At 36.7% G+C, this 21,886-nt stretch overlaps 1 protein-coding gene across 5 annotated transcripts in view; it reads right to left on the bottom strand.

Moving 5' to 3' along the window:
* The window catches only part of LOC107092128 (E3 ubiquitin-protein ligase Midline-1-like), a 49,455-nt gene that overhangs the window by 19,702 nt on the left and 7,867 nt on the right, over positions 1-21,886 (bottom strand). For 2 of the 5 annotated variants that reach the window (XM_015386433.1, XM_015386435.1), the window contains exon 2: positions 3,019-3,740. In XM_015386433.1, the coding sequence (XP_015241919.1) occupies positions 3,019-3,740 (722 nt within the window). Of the gene's footprint in view, positions 1-3,018; positions 3,741-5,863; positions 6,172-11,655; positions 11,880-14,983; positions 15,237-21,886 lie in introns of those variants that run through there. The other 3 variants (XM_015386437.1, XM_015386436.1, XM_015386434.1) reach the window with 3 other exon arrangements.

Below are 21,886 nucleotides of genomic sequence, written 5' to 3' on the forward strand. Positions count from 1 at the left end.
ATAGTGGTAATTTCTGTTTATTGTAATAGTTGCAAAACCACATAAACTAAATGTGGACTTTATGTCTGTACTGTGAATGATTGCAACATTGTCCTACTGTCATCATAACAACCCTTAAGGTCTTAAAACCATCCCATATTGTTTGCATGGTTTTAGATTACAATCTTCCCATGGTTTAAGCTGACTCCTTTTCTGTTTTTGTATAAGCTGTGGAATTAACTTAAAAACTATGTACTTTTTAATGCAGCAGTCACTCTCTTTGATCGTTCAGGGTAAAACAGTGACATAAAAACATTGCCACTACAGTATGGATTTTATGCCAGCACACAATGCTCCAAACACCCTTGCAACTCATCTGCCTGCTTAATGCCACACAGTTTTAACTGTGTGATTCCAGGGACAAAAAAATACCCTGAGTCCTAGCCTGCATGCCATTTGAAAAAAACAAAAAGCACAAAAACATTTCTCATAGCCATACTGTAGGAATTCCTATTTCCTCTTTCACTTCTGACCTTGCACAGCGGAAGAATCTGTGTGTACGGTAATGTAAGGACAATATATAGAACACAAAGACTGATTTAAAACCCAACACAAAACTTCCACTAAACAACCACATTTTGAACTCTGCAGGAAGATTAAGCAGGAACCTTTTATCTTCATCTTTATCCGTAATGTCATTAATCATTGGGACAATATTATTAAGCCACATTAGTGCCAACATTAGCAACTAGATGCAATAATGAAAACACAACAGGCTCATAAGGCTGAGCATGCCTCATACATTAACAGCTGCCATGGTCACATTAGCATACTTCATTAGTCAATACCTTGGACCAGTCATAGCTGCTTCAGACAACACACAATACTATCTTCACAGATACTCTTCCCCCTTTGGTAGATTTGTTTCAGATTCAAAGAAGATCAATAAAACAAATCCCTCATGATTGTTTGATTAAAGAAAGGAAGCTGATCACCTGGTCCGCCTCCTGGTATGATTGATCACTCCCCGCACAAAGGAAGTGGTCAGGAGAATTCTGCATAGTGACAGCATGATCAGACAAAGGGGAGAAGTCATCACTAAAAACTAAAAGCATCCAAAAAAAATATCTTGAATCCAAATTCCACAAAGACGGTCAAGCATAGGAGAAAAAAGAACAGGGAGAAACAGGATGTGGACTGAAGTTATGATAAATAAAAACATTGATTTGTGACTCATGCATGGGGACTGTGAGTGCTAGGGAAAAGAGGGACATGTTTTTCATGTAGCATTTCATTTTTGTTATACAAATGGCTGCTTTTCGACAAAACAATCTCCTCCTTAAAGCTTCAAATACACTTTACAGTAAGTGAAAATTTGAAAGCTTTCAAAAAACAGACAAGAATGGGTATGACTGCTGTTTTTAATTAAGCTAATTGTTCTGTAAAACAAGACAGACAAGTTAATTTATTGTGTTTTCTCAATGATTGCGTGTTATTAGAGATTAACTTTGTTTACTGACAATATGATGTCAAATGAATCATTGATTTTAGGACCACACAATATATTAAATCACAGTAATCAATACAATATCAGTGTGTTTGATATTTAAATTATAATAGTTTGTTTTATTATATCTTAAAATCTCTTGACTTAATGTTCTTAAAATTTATATTAAAATGGACGTCACTAGTACAAACACAGGCTAAGATGGAAAATGTCCATGTGAACAAAAGGAAACAAAAGAAAAAGAAAATATTTCAATTTCTTAACACCAGTAACATTACATGATGAATCATCCCAAACAATTAATATGTAATTCTTGTTATTTTGCTTTGCAAAAAAAAAACTTTCAGGAGTCAAAGTAAAACCATCTAAAGGTGTATTTTGAATTCATTTGCTTCCGGAGCTTCACATTGCATCTAGTATTTTATCTCTATGTCTATTGTCTGTCAGGACAATTTAGGATTATCTTTTACGGTAGTAAGTCAGTCCCCCATGGATGTTCCTTGGGGTGACATTTTAAGTTTAAATAAGCAGTCAGCATGTCTCTCTTTATTACAGATTTTTTTTTAAAGATTTTGAATTTATAGTTAGCATTAAAACAGTACTTGCAAGTCACAATTAATACAATCCAAATGTTATAAAATGTAATATCCTCAGATATTGTTTTGTATTATAATAATCACAGAAAATTTTAATTATTTCTTTTTTCTTTCCTATAAGCTTCTTTCAGTGTAAGTCATAAAATAAGCCCATGGATTCCTCAACTTGAAATAAATCACCTGCTCATTTAAATTTACAATGAACTGAAAGCAGAGTCACCTTTTTCTGCTCCATCTAAGAGCATATCTTATTCATGCCTGCCCAGCGGATCCACTTAGGCTAAAACTGTGAATGCATTCTCTGGTCTAAATGTTATGGAATTTTGAATCAAAGCAGAGTTAAAGGTGGATTTCTCACATTACATATTAAAGCACAGTTGATCATAGAAACCTTCTAACATCTGAAAAAGAAAACCCCACTGAGCATCTGTCTGAAAGAGAACTTTGGCTTCATAACTGATTACCAACATAAACAGAACTCATTTCTCATTCAAGGAAGGATACAGCTGTCTTTTCATTGTAAACAGAATTAGATGAAGTTAGGAAAAGTCGATTATGCCTGCCTCAGGCAAGGCACAAATTTAGTTCAACTTTATGCCAGAGAAACTTCCTAAATATAACTTAAGCTTGAAAAAGGCTGAGCGATAATTACTTGCTTGCTTGGTCAAGTTTCAGATCAGTGCATAATCTAGGGTTCCACTTTAAGAAAATTGCTCACTGAATTTGATTTATAAACCTATGCATTTAACTGAAACCATGAATTTATTTTTTTACAGAGTATCCAAATCATCACCTTTTAAATTGTGCAATTTTAACAAAAAAAAACAAAACACTGCAAAAGATATATATTTTTTTTTTGTAATAACTACTGGATAAAGTCACTGGAAAACGTACGTTATAAATCCACCAATAAACTTCAATAAATCTATTTCCTACCTTGAGTTTGTCATACCGGTCACTGAGAGCTGCCACTTGATGGTCTCGATGTCGACCGACAAGCTTGCACAAGGCGCAGATCAACTGTTCATCTGTCACACAGTACATATTGACCTTCTCATCCTCATGCTCCAAACACATGAGCCCCCGGAGATGGGAGTCCAGCAGAGGTTCGATCAGCCGGTGCCCAGTGAAAGGCTTCTTGTTTGGGTGGGTGGCCTTGAGGCACTCCTCACAGTATGATACCTCGCAGGTAACGCAGGTCTTCACGGCATCCTGCGGGGGGTCCTGCTCACAGAACTGACACTGCACCCGGTCAGTAGGTAATGTCATGGCTTTGCTCTCTGGGTTTACCCTCTCTCGACGAGTTTCGTTAGGTGAGTTGGGCCCGCTTAGAGAGGCTTTCTGGTAGCGGTCTATGATGTTCTGCAGGGTCACGTTGCGTTTCAGTCCCTCTAGGCCTCTCTGGTTGAGAGTAATGACATAGCGACAAGTTGGACACTGGAAGGCGCTGATAGACTGGATAGACTCGCTGGGGGTGCAATGGGAGACCAGGATTCGATGGGCACAATTGAAACAAAGACTGTGAGCACAGGGCAGCAGCAGTGGGTCTTCAAAAAGCTCTAGGCAGATTGGGCAGGTCAGCTCAGACTCTAGTGTTTCCATTTTCACGCAAAACAAAGAAGGAATGCCAGCAAAATCCAGGGAAGCTGACCAGCTATCTATGAATGACACAAAGAAAAAGAAGGTCAATTGTAATATAAAAACAATTACATAAAAAGGGGTTCAACCTAATTAAACCTAACTGTCCACATTTAGACTTAGCTTCAGTTCAGAGAGATCATATAAAGAGACAAAATCAGCAAGCCTAAGAGCTGCCAGTTTACAGAACCATTTGTTATGAAAGCCATCACTGAGGGAAGACGAGACTTACTTTTTGGTTAATTTCAGAATCAGTGAGGTGTATGAGAAAAAAACTAAAACATCAAAGAAAGCACATTAAGTTAAGGACCAATTCAGTTCTAAGCTAAATTGCCAAAGACGTGCAAATATATGTCTGCGGTTTATTCAGCTAGCAAGAAAGATCAACACTTTTAACAAGAAGGTCAAACAGAGTTTAAAAAAAACAACACTGTGTTTTTTGAGCTTTTAACCGCAGTGTGTTATGGACAGAGATTTCCCAATCTAATATCAGAAATCAGTCTGATGTCCATCAAAAATACAAATTACTATATAGGCCTGCGTCTAAACCATCTTTGATTAGGAAATGCTGGCAGCCTTTTGGAAAATTAACTGTTAAGGTAAGAATCTAAGCCTATCCCCACACACAAATTATGCAAATAAGTAATACTAAATGTCAAAGACTTTACAATGGAAACTAACTCATCTTTTTTTGCATTTTAAAGTATTATCGGTTTATGGTGACAGTCTCTCCCTCAAACTAAAATCCATAATCGGGGACCTCTATGTATTGTACAACATCCATTTTTTTTCATGTTTGTGTATCATGATGATGCATAGGTTCTAGTAGACAGTAGGGGAAAATTACGTATACGTTATGGTTTTCTAAGCAATGCAGCTCTAGATATTCAGTAAACAAAACCTGTGAATAAACAGGAATTTTGGACAATAATCAAATAGTCTATTAATCTAGGTCAGTTTTGAGTTTTACTATCTTTTCTTTCCAAGGTGAACACAAATGTACCTTTGAGCTAAATTTTGTAAGATATATCTCATCAGAGACAAAAAGCAGAAGGATGATTAGGATATGCAAATGTTTGCCTTTAATAGATAAAATGTTGGATATCTGACTTAGATCTGATTTGCTGAACTGTAAGAATGGGGCTGTAGATTATATCATTTTTGCCCAAGCCTGTATAAGTTCATCTCTTCACTGTTTTTTACCGGAGAGTGGCGAGGACTGACAGCTAAGCCAAGCAGAAGTCCACTGGCCTGCTTGTCGATGGCTGGGGCTCCATACAGTCACAGACACTAAGCCTTTGTTCTGGGTCACTCAGACACCACCAGCTGCAAGAAGACACACCGGGCTTCACAGCGTGTCCCTTTGCAAACTCTCTTTCTCCTCATTATGTGTGAAGAGGGCCAAAGCTCATTATTGAGGACAGTCGGGCACAAACAGTCCCTTGAAAGCTACGAGAACACCAGAATTTCCACAGGGCAAGAGACCTGGGTTTGTCTTTCTAGGATCTCCAGACTGATTGTTGTCCTACTTTGCCTACAACACAAGGAGCAATTGTTGTGTCTCTGATGCATCTGTGGGCCTTTGTTTTTTATTTATTTATGTTTTTTTTTTTTTTATTCTTTGTACAGAACCCTACCGGCGCAAATGCCAAGGAATTATTTTTTTGGGACCAAACATTCACCAGAGAGATTTTTGGTCATTCATTGTTTTATTAATCAGTCTTAAGTATTTTATATTTATTTATTTATGCCAACTGCATGTTTGTCTATGTGTAGCACCTTTTTCTCTGAATCCAGAATTAATAGTTCCTGATTACAAAACTATAAAACAGTAAAATATAACAGCTTTTAAGTTTGCACAACATTGTCAGCTACAACAGCACTGGCAGGTCTTGCCAAACAGGTTAGGGTATTTTTGCATGCAGCTTGTTCCAACAACAAAGTGAATAAAGGGTAGTTTTAATTAAGCAAAATCACTATGATGAGAATCGTTATATATTATCTTAAGCGATATCATAAAACATCCTGAACCTATCATAACACTTGTGAAATAAGAATGTGGCCAACAGCCACGGCAAATAGCTTCAGGTATTTTTTGCATTACTGAAAGCTCTCCCATTCATACAAAGTTTACTTTACCCACCGATGGATTTCGCCCCACTTTGCATTGCCGTGACATTTTTGCTTCAGGGATACCTCTGACCTAAATTATAAAAATCTGTTCCTAACAAATGCAATAAACATGGACTCCGGCGTGCAGCACGCATCCAGATGGCACAAGTTTTCCCAAACCCAGTAATCCTGCGGCAGAGCTGTCATTAGGCGAGAGATTGAGCAAGAGGTAGCAAGCACAACAGGAAAAGTTGCCCGACAATTCCAGGAAAGCCAGCTCCACCTACAGCAGGAGCTCCGGCCAAAGCCTCGGAGAAGAGGAGGAGAGCGGACAGCAGCGAGTGGGAGAGAGGGAGTCAAACACAGAAAACAAGCGGAGGGGACGGGATTGTTGCAGAAACCTTGTCCTCACAGGCAGGTCAGTGTCCCTGCAGCCCTGCCCATTCAGAAATTCAAAGCATCAGGATCAGTTTCAGCTTTCTTTGTGCAACTGTTCCCACTGATTCATGCAGCACAATGCTGTTGACTCAAACTTTTCTGGGCAATTCCAACATGGATTCAAGGGTAAAAGCTGACAATACAACTAAGATGAGAGATTTAAGACAAAGCCAAGCTATACAGTAAGATCATAACTCCCTTTGCAGCCAATAAACAAATAATGAGGAATAAATAATCAGTACTGCTAGAGGCAAAACCGCTTTGGAGTATTTCACACTAGAGCATTATTGTACAGCTTGCAAAATATCTGCACAGTCTCAAAGGGGAATGTTCAATAAGACTAGAAAATGAAGCCAAACATGACTTAATATCACCAGCAACATCTACATCTGTCACAGCTGGCCCTGATGTGTTGAATCAGAGCAGCCATCTGCCTACCATGTGCGACTATTTCCAAACACACCCCTGCTGGGCTCCATTTTGATTCTCCTGTCATTCTATGGGTTTCCCCAGAGAGGCTATCTACACTCAGAGACAGACAAAAGGTGGTAAATATTTTATTAAAAAAAACCTTTGCTTGAGTTCAGACAAATGTTAAGGTGGAAACTTCCAGGGGGAGAGGGAGACATGAGGCGAACCAGACGGAGATTCCCTGAGCCTGGAGCAGAACAGGAAACTTTTCAAATACCAGCTTAAAACTGTGAATTATAAAATGATATAATGCAATATAAACACCATAACATTTGCTCAAGTTTCAACTTTTTCTAAAAAAAAGTATATAAATTGTGAGGTGGAATGAAAATGACTAATCTGCCACTCTGGGTCCCTGAGCAAGACCCTTCAGTCCCATGTTTCCTTGGTGCCTCAAGCTGCCCACTGCTCTCCAACAGATCGGTTAAAGGGGTACATACAAGTAGATACAAAATGAGAAATTTGACTACCCGTTGTCTTATCCTTAAACTTAACACAATTTAAAATATTTTGCAAATAAAAATCTGAAAAGTGTAGCATTGATTTGTATTCAGCACCTCTTAATCTAATACTTCAAATTAAATCCAGCTTCACACATTTTACATTTTTATGTGTCAGACATTAACCATGTAAAGCCCTCTTTCCAGAGACTAAGCCAGAACACTAAATAAAGACAAACACTACTTTCCTACAACCTTTGCTAACAAATAGATGCATATATATATAAATATAAACATCCGTGCTTTCTAAACAAAAGGTATAGTGGATAAAATTATTTATTTTCCATTGTCATTACTTACCGACTTGTATCAATAAACATGTTGCATAAAATTGATATTTACAAGTACTAATATCTACAAAAATTGATTATTTGATAGGATTTTAAAAAATAGTTTTTTATCTATGATTTCACTGAAGACCCCCAGATGACTTGAAGAGACACATTTTCTCTTTACCCCATTTAACACAAAATCTATCTCTGAAAAGAGCATGAATTCTGTATTTATCATATTTGATATTAGTATACTGATGTGTAATTAACCACAGAAAATTTTTATGTTTTCAATATTTTACTTGAGAGCATTACTGCTGCCACCATCTGTATTGGATGGGAAAAAAATGGTAAGGGGGGCCATTGATTGGCTAAGGGTGGCCAATATCCCCCCATCTAGCTCCACCCCTGCATTTTTCCAATCCTTCTGTAACATGCTGTTGGTCTATCAAAAATCAGTTCCTGGATGCAATTTGAAAAGGTGGGTAAGCAACCCTTAGCAAAAAGTAGTATATTTGAAGTAAATTCTATTAAGTATAACTTTAGATAGTATACCGAACAATTACTTTTACTGTAGCCTACTTGAAGTATTACCGGTCCTAAAGTAATGCTTCTTCGAACTAAATTGGGACATTTTTAGGTTTACTAAAGTATAATTAAAGTATACTTTAGTAAACAATAAAGTAAACAATAGTATAGTCAAGTACATTTGACTATACTATTTGTTAAGTATATGAAATATAGTGCACTGCCTGATTTTAAGTATGAAATTAGTACATTTTTAGTATATTTGAATAAACTACTTCTTGCTAAGGGAAAGCAGACAGTATGCTCGGCAATGAAAGGAATATATAGTCTTGAACAAAGGGATTCACCCAAAAAAAGATGAACTGACATCTGGAGTTATATTTTGATTAGGAAGTGATGGATCCTTTAGGGATGAAAGAATGAAAAGGTCCCAGATATGACAGCAATTTCCTGTTCAAACGATCCCTTGTCCTTTTAGTTATGATATTTCATCACCCTTAATGATAGTCCTGACCAATGTAGGCTATTCAGAGTCTGAAAGATTGTTATTTCTCTCTGTCTTCTTCCCAGGGCTGACACATAACATAGTTATCTGTAATCCTGTGCTGCTAACGTGGCTGTGACCAAATGAAGGGGGCTGGGCTGCAGTCACATCAGCAGCCAGCTCTGCTCAGTAGTGGCCAACTCGGGCCTAATGTGATTTACAGCTGCTGTGGCACCATCCAGCTGATTAGACTGACTAATCTACCTGAGCAGCAGCTGCACACATTACCCAGATCAGCGCTAATGGAGCACGCGCGGCCTCAACACAGGCTGTAGTTTAAATGATTAAAGAGTGCAACCTAATTACTAACCGTAGCATCTCCACTACTGGATTTCCAACTCATCTGTCAAACATGTTGGCATGGAGAATAACTGTGTCCTTTGCTGATAATGAACAACAGGTGAAAAACGCAGGCTTTAAATAAAACGTTTCTGACATTTCCAATGCAAACAAAAGTGTGGTTGTGTTTAAAAAAAAAAAAAGGTTATTTAGTTTCCTGTCTTGCAGTCTGCGCAGCGCAGGTCACTCTGGTCAGCAGCAACTTTCTCATTTCCTCTGCGAGGCTTGGCAGGTGCCATCAGCGGGAAAACACCCTATCCTCTCCACGACCACAGGAACTTCAGGGAATGTGACTTTCCAAGCATGCGGCTGCAGCCCGCTACCCTCAGAGTTCACATAAGAGGGAGGAATGTCCCAGATGTTAAAACTATTCTGAAGCTCCCTGTGATGAAATTGCAATGTAAGTTTTTATTAAGTGCTTGTAAACAACAATTTGAAGCAGTCGTTTAAAAAGAATTAAATGGTAAAGAAAAGACGTAAATGGCGACATCTTGTGGTAGATTCGCGCAACTCACACATGGAGCTATGTTCTAAGGGTACCAACAGCTCTCTTTCTAAAACATGGAAGGTATCTCCACCAATCTTATATTTGAAAAAACAAATAGAGGTGGTTGATCAAGAGAAAGAGAAAATAGACATCAATTTGAAGTTATGATTTTAAAATTAGAATGCCACAAGTATCCTGAAAGGGCATGCGTCCCTCCATTTAGTTAAAAAGGAATGGAATACAAGAGACTAAACTGGTCACAAAACATTGGGTATTTGGTCAGATATATAAATCATAAAAATATCAAAAGATTCAGTTTCAGGGAGTTCTGTGCTTCTTCCAGCTTTTTTTATTGTCATTACACTGTCAAAAGTACAGAGCAATGAAATGAACTCTCTGCATTTAACCCCATTTCCTTGGGGAGCAGTGGGCTGCCATTGTGCAGCGCCTGGGGAGCAGTTTGGGGTTAAAGGTCTTTTGCTCAGAGAGCCAGAGTGGCAGTCTATGGGATAGGGGCTCGAACTCAAATGATTACAAGCTCTATGCCCTAAACACTAGGCCACCACTCCCCCCTACTTATAATATCACACACCGGAACTGTTTAGATTAGCCTTTTAACTCTACATTTTTTCAAGTTTTTCCTGAAGTCACATTCTTAAGAATATATTAACTAATTCTAAACAAAAACTTCAGAAAATCTTGTCTTTTTCAAAAAAGGAACTTTAAATGACATATTGGGGAATAAAAAAAACTAAAAAAAAAAAAGAAGAGAGAAAAATCTCCTTTCTACATAGGCATTAGTCAATAAAATATAAACAGAATTATTTTTAATGCTAACTTGAAGCACTGCACCTTCTCTTCTAGTTTTGCACTTTTTGGGGTGTATGCAATTGTCATAGGGAATGCAGTTTTTCTTCTTTTATATAACCCCAGATTAAGTCTTAAAGACTAAGATTAATGGCTTGTCCAGGATGAGCAAAGACCATCATGGCTGTCTGCCATCCTAAACAGCTGTGTAGTTTTTAAATGATCATTATTATTTTTTTTTTTCCAGAGCTATTTAATTTTTAAACATTCATTTTGTGTACATTATCTTTAATCATGCAATCACCTTATTGTAAAACTGGTTTTCATTTTCATAGAAAACAGAGTTAGCAGGTGTGTCACTGTGCACCAGGTGTTGCATGAAACATGAAACTGTCAAAGAAGCAATCTGCTTTATAAAGTAAAGTAGCAGAAAAGATGGATTAAATAACTTTTACCTGAGCCACTAAATTATTTCTAAATTTTACAACATTTTGCTGTTCTATCGGACACTTACTTGATTGAGAAAAATATTAAGCCTGCATGTTTGTCTTACAGAACAGTCCCACATTTCTTATGTAAGTAACTCTGTGACGCAAACTAATCCATATGACTACCATTTATTTTAAGACTCATAAAATTGCTTTTCCATTAAATACTAAGGAATCTATTCTTATCATATAGTTCTACTTTGGTCTTGACCTCTTTTAGAAAGATGTCAGCTTCAAAGTTTAAACAGAACAAAAATATCGTAATAATCCAAGCAATTCAGTGGTTGAATAACCACTGTAAAGATCTCCACATGTGTTGCCATGGTGACCGCTTGTTATCTATTAGTCACAGTAGTGATCAGACGTGGTATGCTGTGGTGGAGGCATGTCTTGCATTCTTCTTCACAAGAGCCAGTTACTATTTATAAGAAAAAGTTATTAATTAATAGCAGTCAATAAAGCTTGTTTTTCTCCTCTGCGATGGAGAGGAGTTTGTCATATGAGAGTGAAAGAAAATCTTAAAATGAATATTCATGATTAAAGGGAAACTTTTGAATCTACAAGCTTAACAAAAACTTAAGTTAAAAAAGAACTGTTTTATTTTACAGAACACTTAACTTTTCTGTTTTTGAGTGTGGGTTTAGAAATGTTTCAAAGCAGCCATAAATGACTGTTTTTACACAGGAAGTCTACTTCAGCCTCAACCCACTCATTTTGGTCCCGTTCAATTACAAAAATTCCCTCCACATCTTGCTTAGTCATCACACCCCTTGTGTAATCCAGTTCAAAACCTTAGGAAAAAAAATATCCCCTACAACATTCACACTTAAAAAAAGGTCCCTGCCTGGAGCCTTGGAAACACATTATGACTCATGTTTTAGTTGAAAAATAACACAAAGGCACAGTAACCTTAAATACAGACAGAGTTCTAAGTGACCTCCTGACTTACCTGCTTCATGGTTCCAGCCATAAAGAAGGGGAATTACAGAGCCACCTCTACAGTTAGTCACTGCTGATATTTAGTCTCTGCGAAGCTGATCCACTGCAGCGGACTGGACTTAAAGCATAGTGACTTGCCTCTCTGACTCTGTGTGAGATTCTGAGCTCTTAAACCTCTCGTCTGAGCCCGCGGGAGGATCAAAACTTGCCACCTTTTTATCTACTCTGACTGAGAACTATCCCATCTAGATGCAGTGGGCTGCAGGATGTTAGAGAAACCAATCGTGTGAAAGAGGGGCAGGACTTGCTTCTTTGCTCTTAACTTGAGGCTATCAGACATAACAAGGAGCAATGCTTTAGTGTTTTAGTTTTTCAAGCACACACATAAGCCTCTAGCTGAAGACCAGGGACAAAATAAAGTGGTTAGATGCCAATAGCATCCTCCCTATCCTCATCAAACTGAGCTGTGAGCGTTGTAGCTAAAACTGTGCATCATGAAAACAGCAAAAATCATTAAAACCATATGCTTTGCTTCAGCTTCTCACTGTTAATAACCATATTTCTAAGGTCAAACACAGGAATGCTCAGACCTTTGTTACTGCATTAACATGAGCAAAGACTGATCTGGTTGGTAACAAAACAGAGAGAGGGAGATCACACCAAGCCTGTTCAGTTTCTCAGCTTAAAGTTAAACCAGTTAGATGCTTTTACTTGTCACTAATGCCAAAAATACATTTTTTTTTCTTTTACAATGGGATCACTGTGCAAGACACATGTTTTTACAATAGGGGTAAAACCACAGCTCAAATGGCATGGATTCACTTGGATATAAGGCAGTCAATGTCCCACGCCAAGGAGTCCTCATGTTTCAGTCTAGCCTGGAGCATCCCAAGCGGTAAAAAACAAGAGAAACTAAAACATTTTAGTTCCTTTATGGTCAATGCTGCCTTGATAAGTTACACAAATATTTTTACTTTTACAGGATCACCTGTTTTAAATACAGTCAGCATTATATTATATTTGTGAAGCCTCAAACACTCTGCTGCCAAGAAAATTTGCATGAATTCTTGTTTTTCTAAATCCAAACAAAGGTCTCTCTCCAGGTCAGCAATGGCATTTGCAGAAAATAAAAGGTTTACACACCTATATCTGATATAAACTGACCATTTATCCGTATATCCGTCCATCTGTGTCCAATGCAAAATTTGTCAAACAGGTCAATTATGTGCTTTGGAAATTTTCCTCACACTATTACACAAGCGACCTAACCATTCACATAAGGCAGGATAAATCCATGCTTTCACACTGTTTATTACATATTTTGACTCAGTGGAACAGAAAATGTTCCATTACTGTTATCAATAATTTTGATGATTCTGTATAAATTGTAGCCCCGGTATCATATACTTGGCTAATAGTAGCATCACACTGTGTGGTCCTCTTCTGCTGAGGCCTATATGATAAAGGCTAGATGTGTTGTGCTACCACAGATTGTACTTTATACCTTGGTTGTACTTGTGACTTTTTTAAGCTACGCTTGACTTCCATCTTGAAGCTTCCCCAATAATATATGACGTTTAAAGCTTGCAACATGTTTTCTACCACAAAATAGTTGTTTTATAGATATTTTCACTTTTAGGACCATACTTGGGAAACCCGAGAGACAGCTTTGTGTAAAAATTTTAGCAGAGCAGCAGTTTCTAAAGTAATTTGACTCAAAAACCTGAAAACAACAGCCAAACCATATTAAAAATCCCTTAAATTAATTTTCCTCTACATTTTTACGTTCACTGCAAAGCTAAGTTAATTGCCTTTGCCATTTCTAGAAGCCTAAATGCATTGAGTTTCTTGACTGTCTGTAAAATCAATGATCAGGTGTATCTCATTACTTCCATTTCCAGTACAAATGTGCACAGAAATATTTCAATATTCAGCAAAAAAATACATACTAGGTGCCCTAAACTGTTTGTTTTTTTTTACAGGCAGAAATTACTTCTTTTTTTTCTCTCCTTTATTATATTTGTGTAAACCTCAGTATGTAAAAAAATTACTTTCTGAGAGCTTAAAAGCGCTTTCATCCTTTGTTGTATAATTTGTTCCTGTGATCTGTCCCAAAAATGGGATCCTGCTCTACTTCAGCAGCTATTTTCTTTGGTTTTGGATTTTTAGATAATGTTGTAATTTGCCTTTCATTGTACTTTTATGGTATATTTTGCATTATCTAAAGAAAGAAATAACTAATATGCAAATAAATACTGTATAACAGCAACTAAATATTTGATTAATGTGTTGATCATTTTTCAATTAATAATCAGATAGCCAGAGGTCCCTTAAAGAGGATTTTTTTTACGAAATTAAAGGTGAAACTAAAACTTTTTACCTTGAAGAGTTCTGGTTGGGGCATTTTGACAGATCATTGCTGGTCTAGGTGGGTCGCTCTGTCAGCTAAAGGCATGTTTTAGAGTCTCTAAACTCAGGTTAACAATCAATTACTAAATTAGATGACGATTATTTCAACAGTCGATTTATTTCGATTAATCCAATTCATCGTTTCAGCCCTCAAATGGTGTGTAATCTTTTTTTCTGGACTGGTCTGAGCACTTTCGATGATATAAAAAGAATGAAAATGCATCCAATTCTCTCAGAAATTTTAAATTTTTTAAAATAATTCATAATTCAAATAATAATTAATTCCTTTATGATTTAAGGATAGAAATCAACACTTTCAGTACTGTAAATACATTATTCATAGTGAACTAGATGAATATTTACTTGCAAATTCACAAGTGTATTGATGGTATGGATCTTTACAGAAAGCACTTCTGTAAAGATTGGGTAGTGACTCTCCTCATGAATCCAATATATTCCGCACCATAATCCTCCAAGTACTTCTGGTATTCTTCTTCGTCTTTTGACACGCAACACTTATGTCATGCAAAAAAAGTGTATGCATTGCAGTTTTACGAAATATAATAATTTCATTGCAACTGAAAACCATCTCATTGATGCATAAACCCTTTTTATCGAAAAATTGAATTTGAAATGAAATGTGTCCATGCAGCCAATAAATTTTCTTAATTAAAACTTGTGCAATTTGATTGTTAATGGAAATGCAGATAGTGAGTAAGAACAGTCACAAAATGCCAGTGGACCGTTTGTTCATTATCTGCCTGCTGTTCAAAGATCATTTGTTGCATCCTTAATATATGAATGAAAAAGTAAGCAATGTAGTGTGAAGCTATTTCAAAATAGCAAACCAATATTGTCAAAACTTGAATATGAAGTCTTTTTAATCTGGACTTTTTATGCATCTTCTATAGATACAAAGTGTTTCTTACCTCAAAGGCTTTTTTGTGACACAACCAGTCAGTCCAAAGTCAGGGTGACTCACAAATACACAGAGAAACCAAGGATGAGAGTTTTCTAAAAATTCTAACTTTCCTTAGAAGCCTCTCTTTACTTTATAACTGTCTGGCTGCTTCTGCTTCATCTGTTTTCTCCCTGTCTCTGAAAGTCTTCTCACACAAGCCTCCCTTTTCTAATCCTCTCCAAAGGAAGCCGAAACTGCTCCAAATGGTTCAACCAGGCACCGACTTCTCAGGCTTTTCTCTCTTTGTGTTATTTTTTTGGCTGGGATCATTAACTTAGTCCCATGAGAACACAAGGAGGTAAATAACTCCCCCCTCCTTCCTGTGGAAGCTGTCAATCACTCGTGATGATGAGGAGGTGAGGGCTGCTCTTAGCCTCCAAGGAAATACTCCTGATTGGTCACTGGGGAAAAGAGGTGCCACGCATGACAAATGGGAGCTCTAAGACAGATAGCATTGCTCTGTTATGGTTACATACTCAGTTATATTTGGAGTTCTACACAGCTCCCTAATTTGCATATTATCTAATATGAGGCTGCAGAAATTAGGCAATATTCAGTTTTGGCAGAGGATGTCTTTGGCGCTGTATTTGAGGTAAAAAGCATTGTTTATTATATTGACAACTAGATAAATGTTGGGGTCAAGCTGAATAATGTCAAGATCTTTTTAATGACCCTTTGGTACAGTCTGGACACTCAGCGGGGGAGACTACGAGGGATGCATTAAGCTGTCGTTGCTATGGCAGTTTGGCAGGAGTAGGGATGCATCCTGCTTCTCAAGCCAAATGCCATTCTAATCTTTTCACTGGCAAACCCTCAGCTCTTCCTCAACAGCTTGTTTGTTTCTTCGTCAAGCCTACCGCTGTCCGTTGCCTTCCACTTCCTTCCAACATCCCATGCCAATGTGAAGTCAACAGCATTTTATAAGGAAGTGAAACGTGTAAAGACACTGTGAATGAGACAATACCTGAAATAGGTCACTGTCCTCACAGGACCATGACTAAACTCTTTAACTGACAAATGACAAGAAACAACAGGCAAATTAAGCATAGAGGGGAATCTGATGCACATGCTTGACCCATATTGAACAATAAGGGATTTGTAAACAGCATTATGCAAATCAATTTTCAATGGAAGTCTCACCAAAGATAATCCTGAATTATAGGTTTATCTTAAGAAATTACATTATAAGTTATTTTACTATGTCATTTTTTTGTACCTCAGACATTTATTATATGGCTAAATTACATGAGGGGGGATATAGTTTAAGTTTTTTCAGACAAAATGAAGTTGTTTCTTTGCTAAACTTTTTATAATACACAGGACAAATATAATTATACAAAAGTATAGGTACGTGCAACACATCATTTGAGCTCAGTATTTAATCTAGGCTTTTTTTGCAAGAAATGTTGCATCAGTACAGTGCTGAATGGACGCAGTTAAACAGTGGATGTGCTAAAGTGTTAGGGAAGATTAGTTTTAAAATGGTGGCCATCAGCCCATCTGCAATTTTGTCTGTCTTGCCAATATGCCAAAGATTCTCTGCGGTTTACTGTAGGTCAGACAATATCCTGGCCAATAAAACACAGCCATACCACACTTACTGAAATAGGTACTGAAACATTTGGCAGTGTGGGCAGGTGCAAACTCTTCCTGGAAATTAAGTCAGCATCTCCATTAAGATGATAAGGGAATATTCAAGGGTCCATAGATTTCCTTAAAGATTAGCAGCTTGATTTATTGGCCATTTTCCTCCTTCTAAAGAATCTTGACATCAATTTTCAAAAGAAATGTAGAATTTATTTTCATCTTAAAAGAAGAAATCTGCCAATAACTACTTTATTTGACAATGTTGTTGCTTGCTCTCCTTGTAGAGGATGTTAATGATTGTCCCATAGACCATGAATTACCAAAGTGGGGGGTCGCAAGATGGTTTTCACAATCATTGTGATTTTATCATTTAGGAATAAGGAGGGCAGAAATCAAAAGCAGACATATGAACTTGCCATGAAATAATTAGCTGTAACAACTATTTACTTATTTATCTAATACATGGTTCAAATATTAGGTATATCATTTCAATGTATAAAAATTGAAAAAAACAATGTACAAAATAACTTAACTTTGGATCTATAAATAAGGTCCTCAGTCAGTTGCCCGGGTACTTTCTGGATCATAGGCTGACATTTCTTTTAGAACGGTTTTAGCAGAAAACAGCCAAAGCAACATTTATTCTGATGGTTTGGTAGGACACAACAGGACCTAATGTAATTCTTCCACACTAAATATAATCTTTTTTTTTTCTTCTATGAAACTTGTGCCTTATGAGACCCTAAAATTTAAACTTTCATTAGCAAGGATCCATAAACTCTTGAAATATTAGAGATTTTTTTTTTACCCTAGTTAACTGAAATTAATAAATTTTATGCGATATTGTAATAATGTTATGGTTCATTTATTTAAACACATTTCTTTTGAGATGTGTTTCTGTGTGTACCTGTGTTAGTTTTTACCTGCTGATAAAACTTTTTTTTTCCATTTCAAAATGTATTTCTATACCACATTTAAAAGTCAACAGTGGGCTGAGAATAAGTACTTTAATACATTTTCTCACACAGAAATAAATTCAAGTGGAGCAGAATGACATTAGACCATTGACATTTACTAAAATTTTAGAGTAACACATATTTAAAGCCAGCTATGTTCTTTGGTCTTTACAAAAGTTACGCCTTTCCCTGAATGTTAAAAAAAACATCACAAATAAAAAAACCATGTCTGTGTCTGTTTTTTTTTTCCTCTCTTCTTTTTTCTGTAAAAGAAAATTTGTCTGGGTTGTGGTTTCAAGCCACCATCCCCACCTTTCTCATTGGAAAATGAAACAGATCCTTGCTAAGGTTTGACACATAAAGCTTCTGTTTGTATGCATATATTGTATACTGTACTTTTTTTTAGAAAGTACAGAATCAGAACCCTTACATATACATTTCTTTTCTCATGCTGTCACAGTTAACTTGTTCTTATAAACAAACATATTTTAATATCTGAAAAATGGGAAACTTGGGCCAGGTAGGAGGTGCCATATCAACCAGTTTTGAAGCCAATCTGGTAAACCATCCGGAGCCTCAGGTGGGATAGTTTCAACCAGCCTAGAAACTATAGGAAAAGCAATCCCTCCTATTTTTAGATCTTAAAGTAACCATTACTAAAATATTTCTGCCAATCTTACTCTCCTCTAACCTGAGCGATAATCCAGATTAATACATGTAATTCACTCTCAATTTTACACGGTATCAATTACTGCCGTCCTGTAGAATTAGGAAATAACCTAAATAGAATTTGTAAGACAACATGAGGTTGGCAGATTATCTCAAAAGACAAAGAATATACGGTAGCCCAATTAATTGGTATTCAAGAAAAAAAAAGAAAAATCTTCTTGACTTTGCTGTTGGTCTGGAAAGGGTGATTGTTTAGTTATTTCTAAGGATTTGAAACTTTAGTGACCACAGTGATAAAAACACTTTTATGCATAGAGAAGACATTGAAGAGGGGTGAACCTTCTAAGCGATGACTGGCTTACAAAAATCGTTCTTTGACTTACCCTGACTAGTGAAAAAAAAGAGAACAATGGCCTGTCTTACATTTTGGACTGATGAGACAAACTGGAATCTTGTAAAACCAAGACTACATTTTAAAATAAATTATCATACATAGAATCTGTATGTGTGTGTACTTTTATTTGCTACAAAGTGAGAACAATTTAGGAGTGTTTTACGAGTTAAGCAAGGACTTTGATATAAAGTGAGGCTCTCTTACTGGTGAAATAGTGAAGCGGAGATTTAAAGCCATATTGCTGACATTCATTTTCACTATCTGATCCGCAATCAAAGTGTGATAGAAGCTTACACTGGTTGCATAGATGCTTGCACGGTTTGCACTATGAACCATTTTTCAGGACCTTTTGCACTGATAAAAAATGGTTAATATGGCAGGTTAAATTGTAAATCATAATGCACACATTTTTTCTTGCTATTAAATTCCTCTGATCCAATGATCAACAAGGTGCGCTGCATATATCAAAACATTAATTGTGACATATGAGAAAAGTGTGTAGATTGTTGTAAACATTTTAATACAGCTGTGATACGCGTGCGTAATCATGGGTGATGGATGCACTGGAAGATGTTGAAAATTAAAGTATTAAGGGGATTTTGTTTTCAGGGACCAGCAAGATTTCCTGCTCCATGATGATGACTTGATTGCAAACCGATTTGGATTCTCCCGAGCAGAGGTCACCCACCTGCTGGCTAATGCGGACCCAACCTGATTTAAAACATTTATAAATAACCGCATGTTGTCCGACGACAGTGTCTAACTTCACTTGCGCCACTTCCTCTGTTAATATGGTAAAGCCGTCCAGAGCGGCAACACATTATACAAATTAGCCAATAAGCTGTGTCAGTCTGGGTTGGCGCTGCTAGCCACTTTTAGACACAGCAGGCAAACCTGTGGCAAGCCGGGCGATCAGAAAGAAGGAGAAAACGATGAGAAAAAGAAAGTGTGGACTTCTTGAAGAACCGCGGTGAACTGATGACAGAAAAGTGAAATGGAGTGCTGAAAGATGACCCTGCACATTTTGAGTATGTTTGGTCTAACCTACTGCTGTGAAGCAGGATTCACCATGAACATAATCAAAAATAAATATCGATCAAGGCTCAAAATGAGCACCTTGATATGTGCTTGAGAATGGCTTTGTGGCCATTTAAACCCAGGTTTAAAGCCCTGCAGGGCGGCCTAAAGCTCAAGAAAAAAATATAACAAACAGTCAGTTCAGGTGTTTTATAAAATATGTGAATCAGGGAATTGTCTATATACCAAACTGAATGATCGATTTTTAATTTATTTTTTGAAAAGTCAATGTATAACGTGGAAGCATAAAAACCTGGTTTATGTTTAAATTAACAGATTATAATAAAAAATGTCTTTATTGATTTCCTTTATTTGGATCCTGCTGATTTTTAATTGGTTACCCCTGCTCTAGAGCTTTATTTTCAGTTGTATGTCCTGAGCTGGGCCCATTGTTGTGGAGACTGACCTGATGGAGTTGACCATTCCTGATTGCCACAGGTGCTAAACAAATGGAAGTCAGTGTGTACAACTCCATTGTATAGAAAAGGTAAAGGAAGCTGGATGCAAGGTTCTAAAGAAACACAATAAAATATGGCTAGCCAGCAGTCTGTGGTAAATATAGGGTTTTGCATGAATTTATAGATAAATGGTGACAAATATGTATTCAGGAGTAACCACAGTAAGTCTACAAGTTGCTCACAGACATGCCAGTTTCCCTGCCTGATCTAACCGAGATTAAAACTCAAGCCTAAGACTTAAACCACTACAACAAAGAGGGACAAATCTTAGTAGTATAAATATTATATTTAATATTGGTGGAATATTGATGAAGCTTCATGCAGCCATCTATAAAGAGATTATATAATATATATTGTAATCATTTTTTTTTATCATATATCATAGATACTTATAGATATCGTATAGAGTGATGCTTATACTGATCTTTCACCTTTTTAAACTTTTTTAAACTCTGGTTGCTATGAACTCCAGAGTGGAGTTCATAGCAACCAGCTCTTACAGCACAAATTCCCCTGCAATGAACAATTACCGCTGTGCCTGAAGCCATTTTGAACATCAAAATAATTCTTTCCAATTATCAATAGGTCTGGGATATCACAACCAGTGCTAAGCATAATACTGTCTGCCATTTTGGATAGCATTGTTAATATGATGTGTTACCATGTGCAATACTTTCTTTTTTCATAACTTTTGTAACTACTTTGGCTAAAAAACATTAAAATTTCTCCTCCTCAGTTTCTAACTCAGTTAAAGAGCATTTTTTCAATCTCCTTTTTGTGGTTGCCATTGGAAACCATGAAATAACATTGATCAGCAGGCTCATATGAATACACAAATACACAAATTAAGGGCTTTAAGGTTGGCTTTTAGAGGGCAGAACAGGAGATTGACCCTTTTACTTAAAAAAGTAACATTTTGATTTGGCCAAAAAACTTGTATCATGGATTCAATGCATTGCTTAATAAACAAGGCCTCAGCACACTTGGGCTATGCAGCAGGATAATGATACAAACATCAGAAAGCCCTTATCCGAATGACAAAAAAATAACATTTAGAAGTGGCATTGTTAGATTCTATTGATTTGTTGTGGCATAACCTTAAATGAGCTATTCACATCTGAAACCCCTATGTTTAAAAAAAAAGTAACCTCACAATAAAGAGTAGGGCAAGATTTTTCCAAAGGCATAAAATACTTATTGCCTGTGGCAACTGCTGCTGCCAAGGGCGGCACAACAAGTTGATATGTTTCAGGTGGGATACATCTTTACCACAATGCCAGGTTGATATGAATTTTTAAAAGCTGCATTTTGTTTTTTCATATGGGTTATCTCTGTCTGAAACTGACAGTAAACTCATGATATGAAACATGTGCATGTCACAAAAATGCCATGAGACACTTAAAGTAGTTGGTAGGTAATCAAATACTTTTTCACAACACTTTAGTAACAAATGCAAAATACTGTCTGCAGATAAGGTATCCTAAAAATAAAAACATTTTCTCTAAATTTAGTTGTACAAGGATGGCAAAAACAGGTGCTAAGTTTCTTAGGAGGGTAACTTCATGTTGTAAGTTGGCCATGTTGGTATGGGAAGGATTTTTGAAACTGCATTTTATATTGAAACAGGTTATCTTTGTGTGATGTTAAAAGGTAATTCATAATATGAAACCTGTAAATGTGAAGAAGGCAGTAGTAATAGATGTGGCAATCCCAAGCGACAGCAATATCAA

The sequence above is a fragment of the Cyprinodon variegatus genome, unplaced genomic scaffold (assembly GCF_000732505.1).
Source record: "Cyprinodon variegatus isolate N-32 unplaced genomic scaffold, C_variegatus-1.0 Scaffold368, whole genome shotgun sequence".
Lineage (NCBI taxonomy): Eukaryota > Metazoa > Chordata > Actinopteri > Cyprinodontiformes > Cyprinodontidae > Cyprinodon > Cyprinodon variegatus.